At 37.1% G+C, this 16,855-nt stretch overlaps 1 protein-coding gene across 1 annotated transcript; it reads right to left on the bottom strand.

Annotated features, from left to right (window-relative positions):
• Window positions 1–2,859: 2,859 nt before the first annotated feature.
• Window positions 2,860–6,090, bottom strand: Spink9 (serine peptidase inhibitor, Kazal type 9). Its single transcript, XM_087593723.1, has 4 exons — window positions 6,030–6,090; window positions 4,441–4,466; window positions 3,147–3,274; window positions 2,860–2,908 (listed from the first exon to the last, which is right to left on the bottom strand). Exons 1-4 carry the CDS (start codon window positions 6,088–6,090, stop codon window positions 2,860–2,862), a joined length of 264 nt encoding a protein of 87 aa, XP_087449849.1.
• Window positions 6,091–16,855: the final 10,765 nt, after the last annotated feature.

Raw genomic sequence — 16,855 nt, 5'->3', positions numbered from 1 at the left:
TCTTAACTCAGCACGTTTGTGCTCAGGCACAAGATTAGCAATCGATAAATGGGACCTCATCAAACTAAAAAGCTTCTATAAGGCAAAATGCACTATTGAGAGGACAAACCAGCAGCCTACACTATAGGAAAAGATCTTCACTAACTTTAAATCCTGCAAAGAGATAATATCCAAAATATATAAAGAACACAAAAAGTTAGAGTCCAGCAAACCAAACAACTCAATTAAAAATGAGGTACAAAGCTAAACAGAGAATTCACAACAGAGGAATCTTGAATATCTGAGAAGCACTTAAAAATGTTCAACATCCTTAGTCATTAGGGAAATGCAAATCAATGCAACTCCAAGATTCCATCTAAAGCCCATCACAATAACCAGGGTCAAAAGCTCTGGGGACAGTACATGCCTGCAAGTATGGAGCGAGAGGAACACTCCTGCACTCTTAATGGGAGTATAAACTGGTACAATTGCTTTGGAAATCAATTTGATGATTTCTCAGAAAATTGGGAATATGTGTACCTCAAGACCAAGCTATAGCAATCCTGTGCATATACCCAAAGAATGCCCCAATATAACACAAGGACACTTGCTTGATAATGTTCATCCCAGCTTTATTCGTAATAGCCAGAAACTGGAAACAACCTAGATGTCCCTTAACTTAAGAATGGATAAAGAATCAAGCTGAGACAGAGGAGTTATTCCTCCCACTCCCATCAAACCCCCCTCTCTGCCCTTTCCCTAGCATAGCTGCTTCTGGCCTTTGGAGAGGGCAGACAAAAGGGAGCCCAGCCTGGCTCCTGAATATTGCAATCCCTCTTTTGTGACAGCATCCCCAGCCCCAGCCCCCACCTCCCACCCACATGCAGATGCTGGCCTTGGGAACAGAGGAAAGGCAGCCTATTCTACCCTTTCAAAATAAAACAAACAAACAAAAAACCAACCAGCATTTGTCCCTTGTAGACGGCTTGTGCACTTGAAGGAAAGCAGGAACCAATATCCTTGAAGTGATAAAAAGTCCACTCTTGGACTATGGAAAAGAGGCAATTAAGTATTCTCAGACAGTTGTGACCAGTTTGTAAACCACACTAGCTTCTGATAATGCAATGAGTTACTACTTGAGTCAGGAAGATCCCTTTCCAGTTGCGCAGTTCTACCCTTGCTGTCTGATCAGGTTTGAAGAATGGCACTCCTTTATCCTTTCCCCAGTCATGTAATGCCCAAGCATGAGAATGCCGGTTTATGCATATCTCAAGCACCTGGACGCGAGCATCGCATTCCTAACCCGTGGAGCAGGAAAGGCTTGTGATCTGGGTCAGACTCATATAATAAAGACTGTCTTTGTTCTTGCTTCGGACTCACAATTCCTGACAGCTTCCTGAGGTTCCCTCGAACTGGGCATAACAGGAGCAGAGATCGAGGGGGCGTCCAACCAATGATTGGCCCAATTTGAGATCAATCCCATGGAGAGAGCTAATTCCTGATAGTATTAATAACACACTGCTATGCTACCAGACAGGAGGCCAGCAAAATTGTCTCCGGAGAGGCTTCATCCAGAATCTGATGAAAACAGATTCAGAGACCCACAGCCAAACATTAGGTAGAGCTCTGAGAATCTTGTGGAAAAGTGGGAGGAAGGGTTAAAAGAGTTGGAGGGGACAAGGACACCACAAAAAGATCTACAGAGTCAACTAACTTGAACCTGTGGGGGATCAGAGAGACTGAACCACCAAACAAAGAGCTTATAGGAGCTGGACTTAGGCCCTGTACACATAGTAGTAGATGTGTACTTTGGTCTCCATGAGGGTCTCCTAACAAATGGAGTTCAGGCTGACTCTGACTCTGTCATCTCATTTTAGATTCCTTTCCCCTTGCTGGGCTGCCTTGCCTGTACTCAGAGGAGGGGGATGTGCCTAGTCCTATTTAGGCTTCATGTACTGAGGCTGGTTGGTACTCATGGGGTGACTTCTCTTCTCAGAGGAGAAAGAGAAGGAAGAGGGAGAGGCAGATGTGAGGGTAGGGCTTAGAGGAAAGAAGGAAGTGGGGAGGCTCCAATTGGGATATAAAGTGAATAAATAAATTAATTAATTAAGGGGGAAAAGAAAGCTCTCCAAAAGTTGTGGAGAGCTACATTTCAGCATCCTTATCACAACTTTAAAGCTTTCTCCTCAGTGGCTTTTTGTGTAGGGTGTTATTTTTTGAGGGGCTGTGTGTTGGGGGTAGGGGTTGTCACAGAAGCTTTCCATGTCCCTCTTTCTCAACTATGAGTCTGTAGTCATCAATATCACTGCAAAAGTCACCTTTGGGTGGCATGTGTTACATGGTGTCACACTGATAAAGCTAGAAATAAGTAATATGGTGAATTCAATTGTTTCAGAATACTAGGAAGTGCAGAGTATTTTTTCCATCTTTTTATTGATTTCTGACCTCAATACTTGAGTAGAAACTTACAATTCAACATTCCCCTTATGAAAAACCACTCTTCCCACCTATTGTGTCAGGTACATATATTTACTTCATGGCGTCCTACTTAACTTCTTTCAGACCCTCTGCACAGACACTGAAGAATTTAGCACTGCTTGGGCAGGTCTGGGTCTGGCAAGTGTGCTAGTAGTCTGCTTGGTTTTCAAATTTCTCCTTTCATATTGAAGAGTGTAACAGTTTGCCTAAGTCAATCAATTAGATTTGCTTTCATTGTATGAAACAAAGCACTGGTGTTGCTGATATAGCTTTATTGATATCTTGCTTTATGCATAATGATTGGTGGGAAGCACATTGCTATGGAAACTTGGTAATAGGAAATACATGTCCTCGTGTAAAAAGCAAAGCAAAGGTGCACCCAGTATTGTGATGTTTGAGGAATCAGCATTTTCCTTCATGTTTGAAACCAAGCTTTCCAACACTTCTTTCCCTGAAAGAAAAGAGAAGGTGTTAAAGCATGAAATGTAGTAGAAATGGATTCATTCTAGACTAAGTCAAGTAGGCATAGATTGGTTTTCTAGGTTTCAGATTGGGTGATAGTAATATTACTTAACTTTATATAAATTGACTTTACTAGGCTAGTAGACTATTAATAAACTATTCATGGATGCCTACTCCATAGGACCCAACCAGGAACACCATGCTGTAAGCAGCGTCCATTTGCTTACATGGCTGTTTGGCAGAATTCACAGCGGTTTTGGTAAGTTTTCCCATCAGTGCCGCACACTGGCTTGTGGATCTTTGGGCATGATTTTCCATCTGTGGCCAGTGTCTTCTCATAGTTGTTGCAAAATGCCTGTAAATTGAATAAAGTATTTTTTAGTTCATTTCCTATGGAATGGAAAATAGCCTCACGTTCTTCAAAGTTCCTTCAAGAACATTCCTAATTATGCAAAAAATGCATAAAAGAAGAACAAACCCCTGAAATTGCAGTACATTGCTGTTGTGCATATGCACAATATTAAAGTGAACATGCACTGCACAGTTCTTCTTTTTTGCTTATATTTCTGTGCTACTGAGTACATTCTTATAGCAGCATGTTCTGCTGCATAATGCTGTACCGCAAATGTGACACAGCTCACTTTACTGATACACTTACTATTCTACACTTTAAACTCTTTTACATTCAATTCAGCTAAACATCCAGTAACTACCAATGTAGTTATTGGATTAGTGCTACATGGCAGCTCTAAATGTCAAATACTTGGTGGTATACACAATAGCTATAACTGTCTTCTAGGACAAGGGAGGAGTATCCACAGAAGCATGTGCACACAGTACTTAGATCCACAAGGTTTCTGCCTACTTGTTTGACTGAATCCACAGGGACTTTGCCTACTGGTTTGACTGATGTAGATGCTGTTTATGATGATCTCTTCACTATATCTCTCACTCTGTCTCTGTCTCTCTGTCTCTCTCTCATCTGTCTCTCTCCTCTCTCTCTCCATATATATATATATATATATATATATATATATATATATATATATATATTCTAAAGCTGTCAAAATTAGTGGCACACACCTAGAGGCAAGTGGACTGCCATGATTTTGAAGCCAGTCTGGTCTGCAGAGAGAGTTCCCAGAGTAGCTAATGAGACCTTACCTCAAAACCTACCTTAATTTGAAAAAAATGATATTTATCTACATTCCCATGACACTGTACTGTTACATTGGTTTGCACTGGACATATACTTATTTTGAGGAACTGTGACATCTGTCTTTCTGAAGAAAGTAGGAAGTGATATCCAAGATTTTCTTCTTATTGTTTAAAAAAACACATTTGCAGCAATCATTTTATTTGTGTGGAAAATGTCTTATATTTTACAACCTTATCAGAAAATTTTCTATGGGAGCTCAGAAAGCATCTATGGAAGGGCAACAGTGCTTTGGTTGGGAGAGGCACCACTGTGGTGTGACTTGCTGGGACAGAATTGGCTTGAGAAAGATGATAGGTACATACCTGAAACCCTCCTTGGCTCACAGCATCTGCAGTGAAAGAATACATAGTGATAAATCACATGCCAGAATTGTAGTCCTTTCCAGTTGCAGCTAATCACAATGGTCTTCTGCTGCCTCTGTTTTGCTTTGTGAATGGAGAACTAAGTGGAGACACACAGCTTGTTAACCACTCTGAGAGGCAGGCATTAGCTATGATTGGGATAACATTGCTTTCACTGTGTTTGTGGATAACATTGCTCTCGTTCTATTTGCCCTTTGTGTACTTTTATGCAATTATGCTTTCCATTTTATGTGCTCTTATAACAAGCCTTTGAAGGTAAATTTTAGAGCTGTTCTCTGTGGAACAGGTACATATTTACTAGAGAGGAATATAAAATCTTAAAAGCTTTTGATGAATGGATAGTGATATAAAAAATATGAAGACATTTTAAATAATTGCAATATAAATCCATGTGATTTATCATGTTTCCATTAAACATATCCCTCTTCTACTGTGGTAATTATACATTTAAGTGCTGTGTTAAATCTTATATACATCAACTTATATAACAACCCTGTTTTTAAAGATGAAAAAGTTGTTCATGCTTGTAATTCTAGTACACCAGTATGAAAGCAGGTGTATCACTGAAAAGCCATAGGAAACAATGGTCTATCAATCAATGGCCAGGTCAGCAAGGTCTGGTAGTTAGACCTTGTCTCAAGAAAAACAGGACACAATAAACCGAAACCAAAATAACAACAAAAGCCCCAATAAAAAATAAAACAAACAACAATAATAGCAAAACCAATCAATTAACGAGCTAAGGAAACGGATTATCTGGACAAGTGTTTGGCTAAGTGTTAATACTTATATGCTATACATGGCAGAGTTCACAATACAATCTAGAGCTGATAGACTCTAAAGCTCTGGCAGTACTTTTTGTTGAGGGAAGCATCAATGCACAAGTTTCCTGTGCACCACTGACTCCAATCCAAATATCAGGCAGAGGACAGGGGTGACTTGTTCAATATGAGCAAGTGGAGGCAGAGGAATGAACACTGGAGACAGGCCTTGGAATGCCAGCCCTGGGCTCCTTCTACTTCCCTACACTACCAAAATCTTCAGTGTCTTCTCCTTCCCCCTTCCCCTTTCTCTTTCTCTTTCCCAGCTATCTTTTAACTTTGTTTACCTAGAGGCTTACAATGAATGACACAGATTTTTATGTTCATCTCTAAAGAATTCTGACAGTTGAAGTCCATTGAGTAATAATTTTTTAAAGAAGACATTTTAGGTTTTTCTCATTTCTATAATAAAGTTTCCCTAAAGACAGAAATGCAAGTGGCCTACAATTCCTATATTAGACAGTGGGTGCCAATGAAATCTAAAACCAGTCTTCTCCTCCCATATAGCATGAAGGTGATATTGGAATTTAAGCAGAGCACTGTAGTCCAAAGTCAAATAGCTCATTTGTATACTAAAATTCCAAGGAAATAAAAAAGGTTGGGGCATCATTCATCATTGTTCTCATCGTCATAAAAAGCAGCAGCATAACCCAGTTGCTGACATTAGCCAGCCTGGTTTAGAAGTCCACTACATAGTATTTCACTCACCTACAGAGAGGAACAAACAGGCCAGGCTGATCAAAAGCAGAAAGGCACTTGCTGGCTTCATGTTGCTGAGAACCTTGAGGTCTGAGAACACAGAAATGTTAAGTGTCTTCAACACGAAGGATGATGTTCTCTAGCCCATATTTATAAGTGGATCTATATGTCTGAATCCTAGTACCTATACATTTGTCACTCAGCTCCAACCTCCACCCCTATTATGTAATTGATTTCTCTAAAGAATAGACACTAGACACCAAAGGAACTAATTTCAGGCCCTTTCCAGTTAAGAATGATAGTAAAGAATGATGTTTAGACATAATAAGTGTATTATAAATAGCACACCCCAAATTTATCCTATGCACCAGACAATGGCAATTGCAGTCAAATTCTTACCTGGCAATTCAAGACACTTAGGACTTGTCTGTAACAGAGCCGTAGGGCCACAGGGCTAATAACTGTTACCTTGAATACAGTTTAAATAATTTGTGTATAATATTAATAGGGTTTGGCACCATAAGTATGAGGAAATGGAAGATGTTGATGTAAGGGATTTTGAGGTCAAGGAATTTATTAAATAAAATAGCAGCATGGCCTGAGTGGTCACAGGGACAGAAATGATAGACGTTGGAGGTGAATAGTATTTACAAGCCTTTTGCTTTCCGTTCCTAGAGTTGACTCAGTGTCTCCATGAGAGCTGCTATTTAGTATTTTTTAAATTAAATGAATGTTTAGTTTGTCAGTTTTAGGTATTTGACATACATGGCAGCCATAGTTGTCCTTTTTCTTTCTCAAACACACTACACACTGTTTATTTTAGCTTCGCTACTTTTATTTTTCTATAAGAAATATTTCTGGACTTGAAACCTGAATAGCTTGTTCTGCTTTTTGTATTTTTTAAAACAATATAGTGAAGTATCACTAACATGGTCATCAACTCCTGAGTTGCACAAGGACAACAATGATAAACATTCAAAAGTGGGTAGGGGAAACACGAGGAGGCCCCGGTCCCACACAAAGAGCTCCAGGCAACTAAAGAATGCTGAGAGCAGGTGAAATAGTCTTCCGCAGTGGAAAGAACATCAATAACTTGTGCGATAAAAATTGGTCAGCCCTGAAAACACAAGTAATATGATACAAGTTGAGCAGGTTGAATTTAGAAATATTATGCATAAATGTCCATATATGTATAAAGTAACAATTCACAAAAAAAAGAGGACAAGAATTTGAAAGAGAACAACTAGGGTAACAGAAGGGCCTTGAGGGAGGGAAGGGAAGGAAGAAATAACTTAATTCTATCATAATCTCAAAAATAAAAGTAGAAAAAAAAACAATAAGTTGAGACATTGCCTGCATGGGAAAGAACTCCTTGACTAATCACAGTGCTCTCATCTTAAATTAGATTAATATTTTTGTTATATTCAAAAGTACACTAAAGGTCTAAAATGGACATTTCATTAAAATTTTCATTATATATTAACCAATAACTAAAATACATTTATATATACATAAGCATGTACAAGTTCAAAGTCATATAAGCTAGGATATAGCCAATTACATTGTTCATTTTCTTACGTCTGAATGACTGTATAATTTCTGTCATATTCATGTACATAGATATCACTTGCCAGTGGAAAACAAAAAACAATACTTTAATTCTTCCAAAGTAGTAATGAGGCACTAATAATTTCAGGTATAATTAAATGCTGCAAATTAAATAACACAAAGACATATCTATAGAACTTACATCCTACAGTTTTTCTCAAACATTTGAACTTGAAATCTGGGAATTTGAGGAGATTGTGTTCTGGAAATTTATAAGTGAGAAACAGAAGTCCATATGTGATAAAAAAAACCAAAATAATTAAAATAATGTATGGATGGGGGGACACTAAAGAAGACATTCGTTTTAAATAGTATGCATGAGTTTTGGGAAAGAGATAGTAATGATTAGCTTCTTAAAGAACTTGTCTTGGGAGTTATTGGTTTTTAAGGCTCATAGATGTGCCATCACATTCAGGAGTGTGATAAAAGGAACGAATATGAGAAAATGATAAAAAATAATGTGTCATCTTATAGATAATTTTTTTGGTGCTGAGGCTTTGTACCTAGTGACAAGCACATCCTGGTTAAATGCTTCTCCACCGAGATCCATCACAGATGAGGATGCAGTCTTAGAAATGAGAGTAATTAAGGGTTAGATTTAAATGTGAAGAGAGAGCTGAAGATAAATGGTGTTATTAGACATGTTACTTTTTGTCCCCAGAGTCCATTAAATTTACTGTTAAATCTGTTTTTTTCTCTTTGGAAGTATATTTTATATTTTTGATCCATTTTCCTTGTAAGCCATTAAGGTTTCATTCTTCTTACACCTTCTCAAGTATATAGGATATTGACCTAATAATTTTGTTTATATATTACACAGTATGAGCCTCTTACGCTACTTTTATACTAAGTAATAGTGTTCAAATAAGATAGTAATTTTTCCTTTTTCTTGTAAAACAAAGATTAAATTTTATTTTGATGGAAATTTGATATTTTTGCCTTTGTATAAAGAACTTTCACTTCTTCAAACAAGTTACTTGAAAGTAGTTTTTATTTTCTTTAAAACTTTCTTAGATGCATACAAGGTAATCTTTGATGTAAAGCCAGTGTTGTGGCATCATAGAGAGGATGGGTCTTAAGTTCTAGGCTAGATGATATTATTATTTTCATTATCATCAGGTGTGTGATGGTGTGGGTGTGCATGTGCATGTAGAAGTCAGGAAATAGTGTTGAGGACTCAATTCTTTCCCTTTAGCTTTATGTAGACTCTGGTGATAAAACTCCAGTCATCAGGTTTGGATGGAAAGTGTATTTACCAGCTAATCCAACAAACCAGCCTTACTACTAGAGTTTCTTAATATAAAATAGTGACCAACATTAACTGAAGAAGGAGAGTGCTTCTCTGAAGACCTCCTGAGCCCTATACTCCACAATGTAGATTACAGATGCCTTATTCCCCCTCACAGAAAATAGGGGCTCTTTCCTGATGCTGTTACCTCAAACTCTACAGGAAGTAAATTGGTTCACATTAGATTATGTTATGAAAGACATATTTTCTCTAGTTTATGAATATTTACTACCATCAGTATCTTCAATATTCCAGTCTTATTTTTATAAACCACCATTATTGCTTTCAAAAAGCTTTTACCTTTTATATAAAATGATTCTTTCTGGTTTGATAGTGTAATTCAGTAGTAGAGTCTGGACTAAACTGGCAAGAGACCCTGGATTTGTTTCTAGCATTTAAAATAAAATAAAATAAAATAAAGACATTATCTTAGTATTTGCACATAACTTATTCAATTTGGATAATTATACATTGGCACAGAGTTTTATAAGATGTAAAGACTGATCAAGAATGCCCCTCCATGTTCCTCAGAAATTTGGACATTGAACTACACAAGGACCCAGCTATACCTCTCTTGGGCATATACCCAAAAGATGCCCCAACCTATAACAAAGACACGTGCTCCACTATGTTCATAGCAGCCTTATTTATAACAGCCAGAAGCTGGAAAGAACCCAGATGCCCTTCAACAGAGGAATGGATACAGAAAATGTGGTACATCTACACAATGGAATATTACTCAGCTATCAAAAACAATGCCTTTATGAAATTCATAGGCAAATGGATGGAACTGGAAAATATCATCCTGAGTGAGGACCCAATCACAGAAAAGCACACATGGTATGCACTCATTGATAAGTGGCTATTAGCCCAAATGCTTGAATTACCCTCGATGCACAGAACACATGAAACTCAAGAAGCATGACCAAAATGTGAATGCTTCACTCCTTCTTTAAAAGGGGAACAAGAATACCCTTGGCAGGGAATAGGGAGGCAAAGTTTAGAACAGAGGCAGAAGGAACACCCCATTCAGAGCCTGCCCCACATGTGGCCCATACATATACAACCATCAAACTAGATAAGATGGATGAAGCAAAGAAATACAGGCCGACAGGAACCGGATGTAGATCTCTCCTGAGAGACACATCCAGAATAAAGCAAATACATAGGCGAATGCCAGCAGCAATCCACTGAACTGAGAACGGGACACCCGTTGAAGGAATCAGAGAAAGGACTGGAAGAGTTTGAAGGGGCTCAAGACCCCATATGAACAACAGTCAGCATTTCCCTACCTGACTTGTCTCTCTGAGAACACTTTCTCCTGATTTTCTCATAATCTTCCAAGAAAAATGTAGGCAAATCATAGCCAACTAATTCATGTTTCTTCTCAAAACTCTCAAACCCTAGCTCTGTGTATCCCAGAAATCAGTAAGAGGCACAGGGTTATATGGAGATGGGCTTGCAGCAAACAAACAGCCCTCTGTTTTGAAAACATCTCTCTTCTCTACTGTGGGACCAATCAAGAGTTGTGTACAAACATCAGTTAGAATGGCTTCAATGCCATCTAAAGTTGCCTTTTTTAAGGTATCCAGACTCCCTTGAGAAGAGACCAACTTCGGGAGGCAGAACCAAGATGCTCTGCACTTTGCCAATGTTGCTCACATACCTCCTCTGGGGTCACTGAAGAATTATGTGCAAACATAATGTCATCAATATTAAATATCTTTCTTTGAGGTGCCCAAGCTACCCAGGAGGGCCCAATTTTTAGGACCACAGGATTCACACATTCACAATCAGTAACTGACAATATCAAGGATTCCAGTAGTTTTTGGTACTGAACTATTTCTAGAACATTCTTGCTAGTTAAATTAATTTTGTTTTACATGGTATTCTGAATGGTCTGATTGTTTTGACCTCTATTATACTTATGGCTTATAGGCATTGGAGATATAGAGGCTTTGTGCTCACAGGCATGTACTAGGGGTACTTAGAATGTTAAGCACACTGGGTTGTTCCTTCAAGAGAAGGAATAAAAAATTCTGTTTTTCACTCAGAAGGCTGGAGTGACCATGCTTTCTATCCTGGTAACCTTTTACACAAGCCCCTGTGGCCTAAGACTTTCCGGTAACCGACCCTCTTCCAGACTCTGCTTATAAACTTGTTTGTTTTTCAGTCAGTCTATAGAACCTGTGTGTAAGGTGTCATATGTACTTAACAGTTTTCATGTAGTAACATCTGATCTGTAGTTTTAGTTTATTTTGTTCCCCAAGGGATTTATGTATGCTTTGTTGTGCACATGCAATTCAGTTAATCATCACAAGAATAAATATTGTCAGATCATGCTGTATTTAAATATACCTTAAATAAACATCTCAGATTCAAACTCTTTAAAAAAAGAAATGTAAATAAGAAAAAATAAGAAATACTCAATTAATAAAGATTAAAAAAAAGAAAAAGAATGCCCCTCCATTAGTTCTCTTGGACTAAAATTGGCAGAGAAATGGTTAAGTTAGAGACAAGATTAATCTACTATTTTGTATGGGGGGAATATACAAGTCTGACCACAAATAGACCTGAGAAACTACATTAACCTTGTTTATTACTTCTGATAACTGAAATTTAAACCATATATAACCTTTTACTCTCTTTCTCTCTCTGTCTCTTTGTCTCTCTCTTTCTCACACACACCTAAGATAGTCATCACATATATTTGTAAATGTGCTGTTTTAGAGAAAAGATTTAATTTTTCTTGCTCTAAAATGCTTATAACAATACAGTTTAAAATATATTTTAGAAAAGATTTGCTAAATGTTCATAAGTAAATCGATTAATGTAAGAGTTACTATTGAAGTCTGAGCATGTTTCTGGAATTCTAGGCAAAAGGAGAAAAGCAACATGTTAAATAAATTTGTATTGTCTGAAAGAGCAAAATAAAACTTTTGCCCTGGTGCTTTGGTTTTTAATAATTCTAATAGTGAATCATTGCAATTACATAACAAAATCAAGAAAAACTGCAGAGCTGCATATGTGCTTACTTCTCTCATTTACTTGAAGTTATTAACCTGTAAATATTTTATTATGTTTTTAAGCAAATTGTCCATTTCTTTAAGATTCTGAAGGAAGTTCGGCAAATTAAAATGCTGAGAAGTCAATAAAATGCCACAGCCTACTCATCTGGAGGCTAGAAAACAGTTTATGGATTCAGCATTTTCTTCCTTCAACCATGTGGGTGTCTGGTATTGAACACAGGCCATCAGGGGTGGTAGTGAGTATCTTCACATGCTGAGCCATCTTCCTACCTAGGGAAGAGTTTCCAAACTGTCAGCCCCCAAAATATACATATTAGTAACAATGTGCAGAATGAGCAGATTGTATTTGGGAAGAGGGGAAAAAAGGGAAGGGAAAATGTTGTAATTAAACTTCCATCTCAAATAATAAAAGAAATAAAATGCCCCCCCAAAAAAGAAAAAATAAGATGCAGTGACCGAAACAAATGTAGCAAATGTACAACAGTTGCAGGTAGGAAATAAATATGGCTAATGAAGAAATTCACTCAGAAGGGATGTATGCTCTATGGTTCCAGCTACAGGACATCTGGAAAAGGCAACGTGATAGACAATAAAAGAAACACGTTGATAGCAGAAGTTCAGATAGAGAAGGAGAGGGAGGAACAAACACAGAATAAGGAGAATGGCACCATTTTGCATGAATTTACAAAAAATCATGTTTGAACACTTCTAAGCTACCAGAAGGAATAGTAAAGACATATGCTTGTTGTAAGATATTTATTGTATTTGGTCAAAAATGGTATGCTAGTGTTGCTTGAGCAACTGTGACGAATGCATTCTATAGTGGACACAGGATAGAAGAGGTTGAGTGTAATTCACAGAAGGCCAAATGTGAGAAATCTGAATTTCCACATAGTTTTGTATTATTCTTAAATTTCTTTAAAGTACTTTATTAGTATCTAGATAATAGGAGCTCAAATATAGGAAAATAAAAGAGGAAACTTCTGGTTGTTGATTTTGGCCAATGCATGCTGAATCTACTTGAGTTAAATTCTAAAAGCTAGTGTGTACAATCAATACACACTGGCAAAAAGCTAAATTAAAAATCTGAATAAGGCTGGGGATTTAGCTCAGTGGTAGAGCACTTGCCTAGGAAGCGCAAGGCCCTGGGTTCGGTTCCCAGCTCCGAAAAAAAAGAAAAAGGAAAAAAAATCTGAATAAAATTACTTAAAAAGCAAACATGATAAGTAGACACACATTCTGAGTGACAGGTGAGTGCATATTAGGACTGTGTCTCGAATGGAAGCTATCTCCTTTATTTCTATCATTAGAAGCCTGTTTTCAGGTAGTCAACACAAACTGTACTTTAATGTATGTGCAGAGACTTTATATGGCTTTCATATGTAACATTATACTATATTATATTGAGCATTATTAAATTCTGTTTTAACTCATTTCTCCTGTTAGAACCCAAATAAAGCATCTCCTAACTCAAAGCCCAATTCTGTCCAGGGACTCTGGAGAAAGTAGAATGACAACTGGCTATAGAACAAATCTGTATATTGAACATCCCCTCTAGAGGAGATTAATTTATGCCAGAGAAGCCTGTTAGGGGTATAATGAGAACAAGTGAACACTACCTTTCATAAGGTTTTAAAATTCTTCCGTTTTAAGAGATTATAATGTTGTTCCATATTTTTCCCTTCTTTCTTCTTCCAAAAACCACACATATACCCCTCCTGCTTTCTTACAAATGCACGGTCTTTACTTTCATTTGTTGTTATTACATACACACATGTTTTGTTATTCTTGGCCATCTAGACTACAGCTTCTATCCCTCTTTGTAGTTTTGCAATGTGATATTTCTCATGAGGAACAGAGTGTAATAGCTTCTGGTAAAGCAGGGAGGCACTTTGTTTACTACCAATAGAGACCAAGTCTCTTTTCCCATTGTATGATTCTAAGAACAAAACCAACAGTGTTCTTAGAAGACAGGGAGTCATCTCATACATAGTGAAGTATTGAGAGATTCTACAGTTTCATTCTTATAAAAGAGTATAGAAGTTTTCACTAACTTCTAAAAATTTACCTATAATTAATTATGACGCCTATAGGAGAGGTTTAATGCTTCTTTCTAGCCAGTAACACTGTATTTAATGATGTCTGCTTAGGTCTATAAAATTTTCAAAGCATTACACATCCAAAAAGTTTATTGCAGAAAAATAAGCTGGCTTTTATTGGATTAACAAAGGATTTTTTCATAATGATAATTAAAGAGAGGTGTGTGTAAGTCAGATTATTCACAGAGAAACTAAAACAGTCCACATTGTTTCCACTCACACTGTTAATGCAATTCAACACTAGTGTGGTTTCTGACCTTCTCTGTTCATTTTTTTTTCTGCAAACAGCCTTGTGTTGTCATTCCACCTTGAAGGAAAACCAGCCTGGCTTCTATGTGCTTCATGTTTTTGTCTGGAATTTTTAGTAAATTCTACCTCTTTTGTGTCATTTTGGTAGCATGTTTGTCAAACTCAGTTTTCCCAGGTGTGTTTAGTATTTTCCTTGGGAGTTGTCCAATTTTTCTTTGCACGTGAATGTGTTCTCTCTGCTGTCCTAAGGCAGCTGTTACAAGCTGAGCATCCATGGTTTGGACTCAGACCACAGTTGCTCTGCCTCATCACTGATGCTAGGCTTTTTTTTTTTAATGACAAAAAGGAACATTCTAAACCCAATGCTAATAAAAGAAAGGGGAGAGGAAGACTGTAAGAGATATATGAAAATAGAGATTATCCAAATGATATGGATTAAAAAGCAAAACCCAAAGATTTCTTTCAGAAGGTGAACAAATTGGTAAAGATGCTCTTTACATTGACTAAAAATGAAAAGAGAAAGATCAAAAATCAGATTTGAAAGTGAAAACATTCCTATTCGTTTATGAAAATAAACATGTAAGAGAATATAACTCTCTTCTTTTTTTTTATTAACTTGAGTAATTCTTATATACATTTCGAGTGTTATTCCCTTTCCCGGTATCTTCTAACTAGTGTATAAATGAAGTGAAACACATATTTTAGAAATATATAGTCTAACAAAATTGAGTTATAAAGACAGAGAATCTGATTGGAGATATTACCAGTAAGCAGACTTTTTTTTTCTTTTCTTTTTTTCGGAGCTGGGGACCAAACCCAGGGCCTTGCGCTTGCTAGGCAAGCGCTAGGCCACTGAGCTAAACCCCCAAGCCCCAGTAAGCAGACTTTTAAAAGTACTTATTTATTTTACTTTTATGTGTGTTTGCCTGATGTTTGCATATGTACTGTATTGATAGTTACCATGCCTGGTAATGACGGAAGTCAGAAAAGGCTACCTCATCCCTAGGGACTGGAGTTACAGAAGGTTGTGAACTACCATGTGGGTGCTGGGAACTGAATCTGGATCCTGCAGATGAGCAGCAAATATGCTTAACTCCTGAATCACCTCTTCAGCCCCAGTGATAAGGTTTTTCACCAAAAATTTAAATCTTCCACTAAAGAATAGTTGTGGCTTCGATTACATAATAAGACTAATTTAAGTATGTAACGTTATTTTGCCTTACTAAACAGGTTTTATATATATATATGTATATATATATATACATATATATATGTATATATATATATACTAGACACTCGAGCATCCATAGATTAAACCCCTGGAGAGTTGGGTATTTTTGTTTGTTTGCCTTGGAAAGTGTTTTAGTGTAGACAAGCTGCCAGTTTCACAAGACCTTTGTGTTTACTGTTTTCATTTCTCGCTACTCTTTCCCCTCTTTAAACCTCATATACTCCTCCTTGCTCTAATCCAAATTCATGCCTCTCTTTGCACTCATTGTTGTTACTTGCATATATGCATATGCATATGTACTCCTAAATATAACCTGTTCATTTTGTATAATGTTTCCTATGTGTATGTTTTCAGGGCTGGTCATCTGTTAATAGATAACCACCAATTAAAATGCTTTTCTTTGGAGAGGATGTTCTCCCCATCTTACCATTTTTTTAGTTGCTTGTAGTTTTTAGTTTGTTTGTTTTGTATTTTGTGAGACTGAGGCCTCAGGGCCTTCCCTTGTCCACTTTGGCAAGCCTATTGATGTTTTCCTTGTTCAGTTCATGCTTAGACAATCATTTTGGTGAGAATTTATAGATGCAGCTTCTGACATTACTAGGAGATCCAGTCTCACAGCAAATATTTAGAATGTAGTTGAAGATTCCACTAATTTAGTAAAGTGGTAGTTGTAGATTCTTCTCCAAGATCCATGGTGATTCATTAGTTTTTTGAGAACTTTATACAATGTATTTTGAGCATATGCATTCCATACTCCCAACTTATCCCAAATCTTCCTTCTCCTTATCTGTCCAGCTTCATGAACTCTCACTCTTTCACTATCTTTCATCAAGTTGAGTTTTGTTATACTTGAGTTTGGGGCATGCCCTGGAATGTAGTTGACATACTAGGCATCACATCATTAAAGAAAATGAACTGAACTTTGCCTCTTCCAGAAGTAGTAATAAAATACCAGTAGCTCCCTAGTTAGCAGTGGAATGTCCTACTCACTTCCCTTCTTCCATTCTGAAATTTAGTCACAACCTCTGTAAGTGTACCTTCTCTGTTGCTTCAGGGAAACAATAATTTTCTTGAACTTATCTACCCTCCTGGCTCTTAAAGTCTTTATGTCCTCCTTTTGCACAGAAATCCATGGGACCTGATGGGAAGGATGATACAGATATCTTACTCAGGGCTGAGTATTCCTAAATGTCCTATTCTCTGCATATTAAAAGTAGAGGGTTTTCATGTTTATTGACATCTACTGCAAGAAGAAGCTTCTGTGATGAGGGTTGAAAGATAAGCTGATCCACATGTGTAGCAATAATCCATTAGGAACCTTTGAAAAATTG

The sequence above is a fragment of the Rattus norvegicus genome, chromosome 18 (genome assembly GCF_021556685.1).
Source record: "Rattus norvegicus strain SHRSP/BbbUtx chromosome 18, alternate assembly SHRSP_T2T, whole genome shotgun sequence".
Taxonomy (NCBI): Eukaryota; Metazoa; Chordata; class Mammalia; order Rodentia; family Muridae; genus Rattus; species Rattus norvegicus.
The sequence above is the reverse complement of the archived record's forward strand: the minus strand, read 5'-3'. Positions and strand labels throughout refer to the sequence as shown.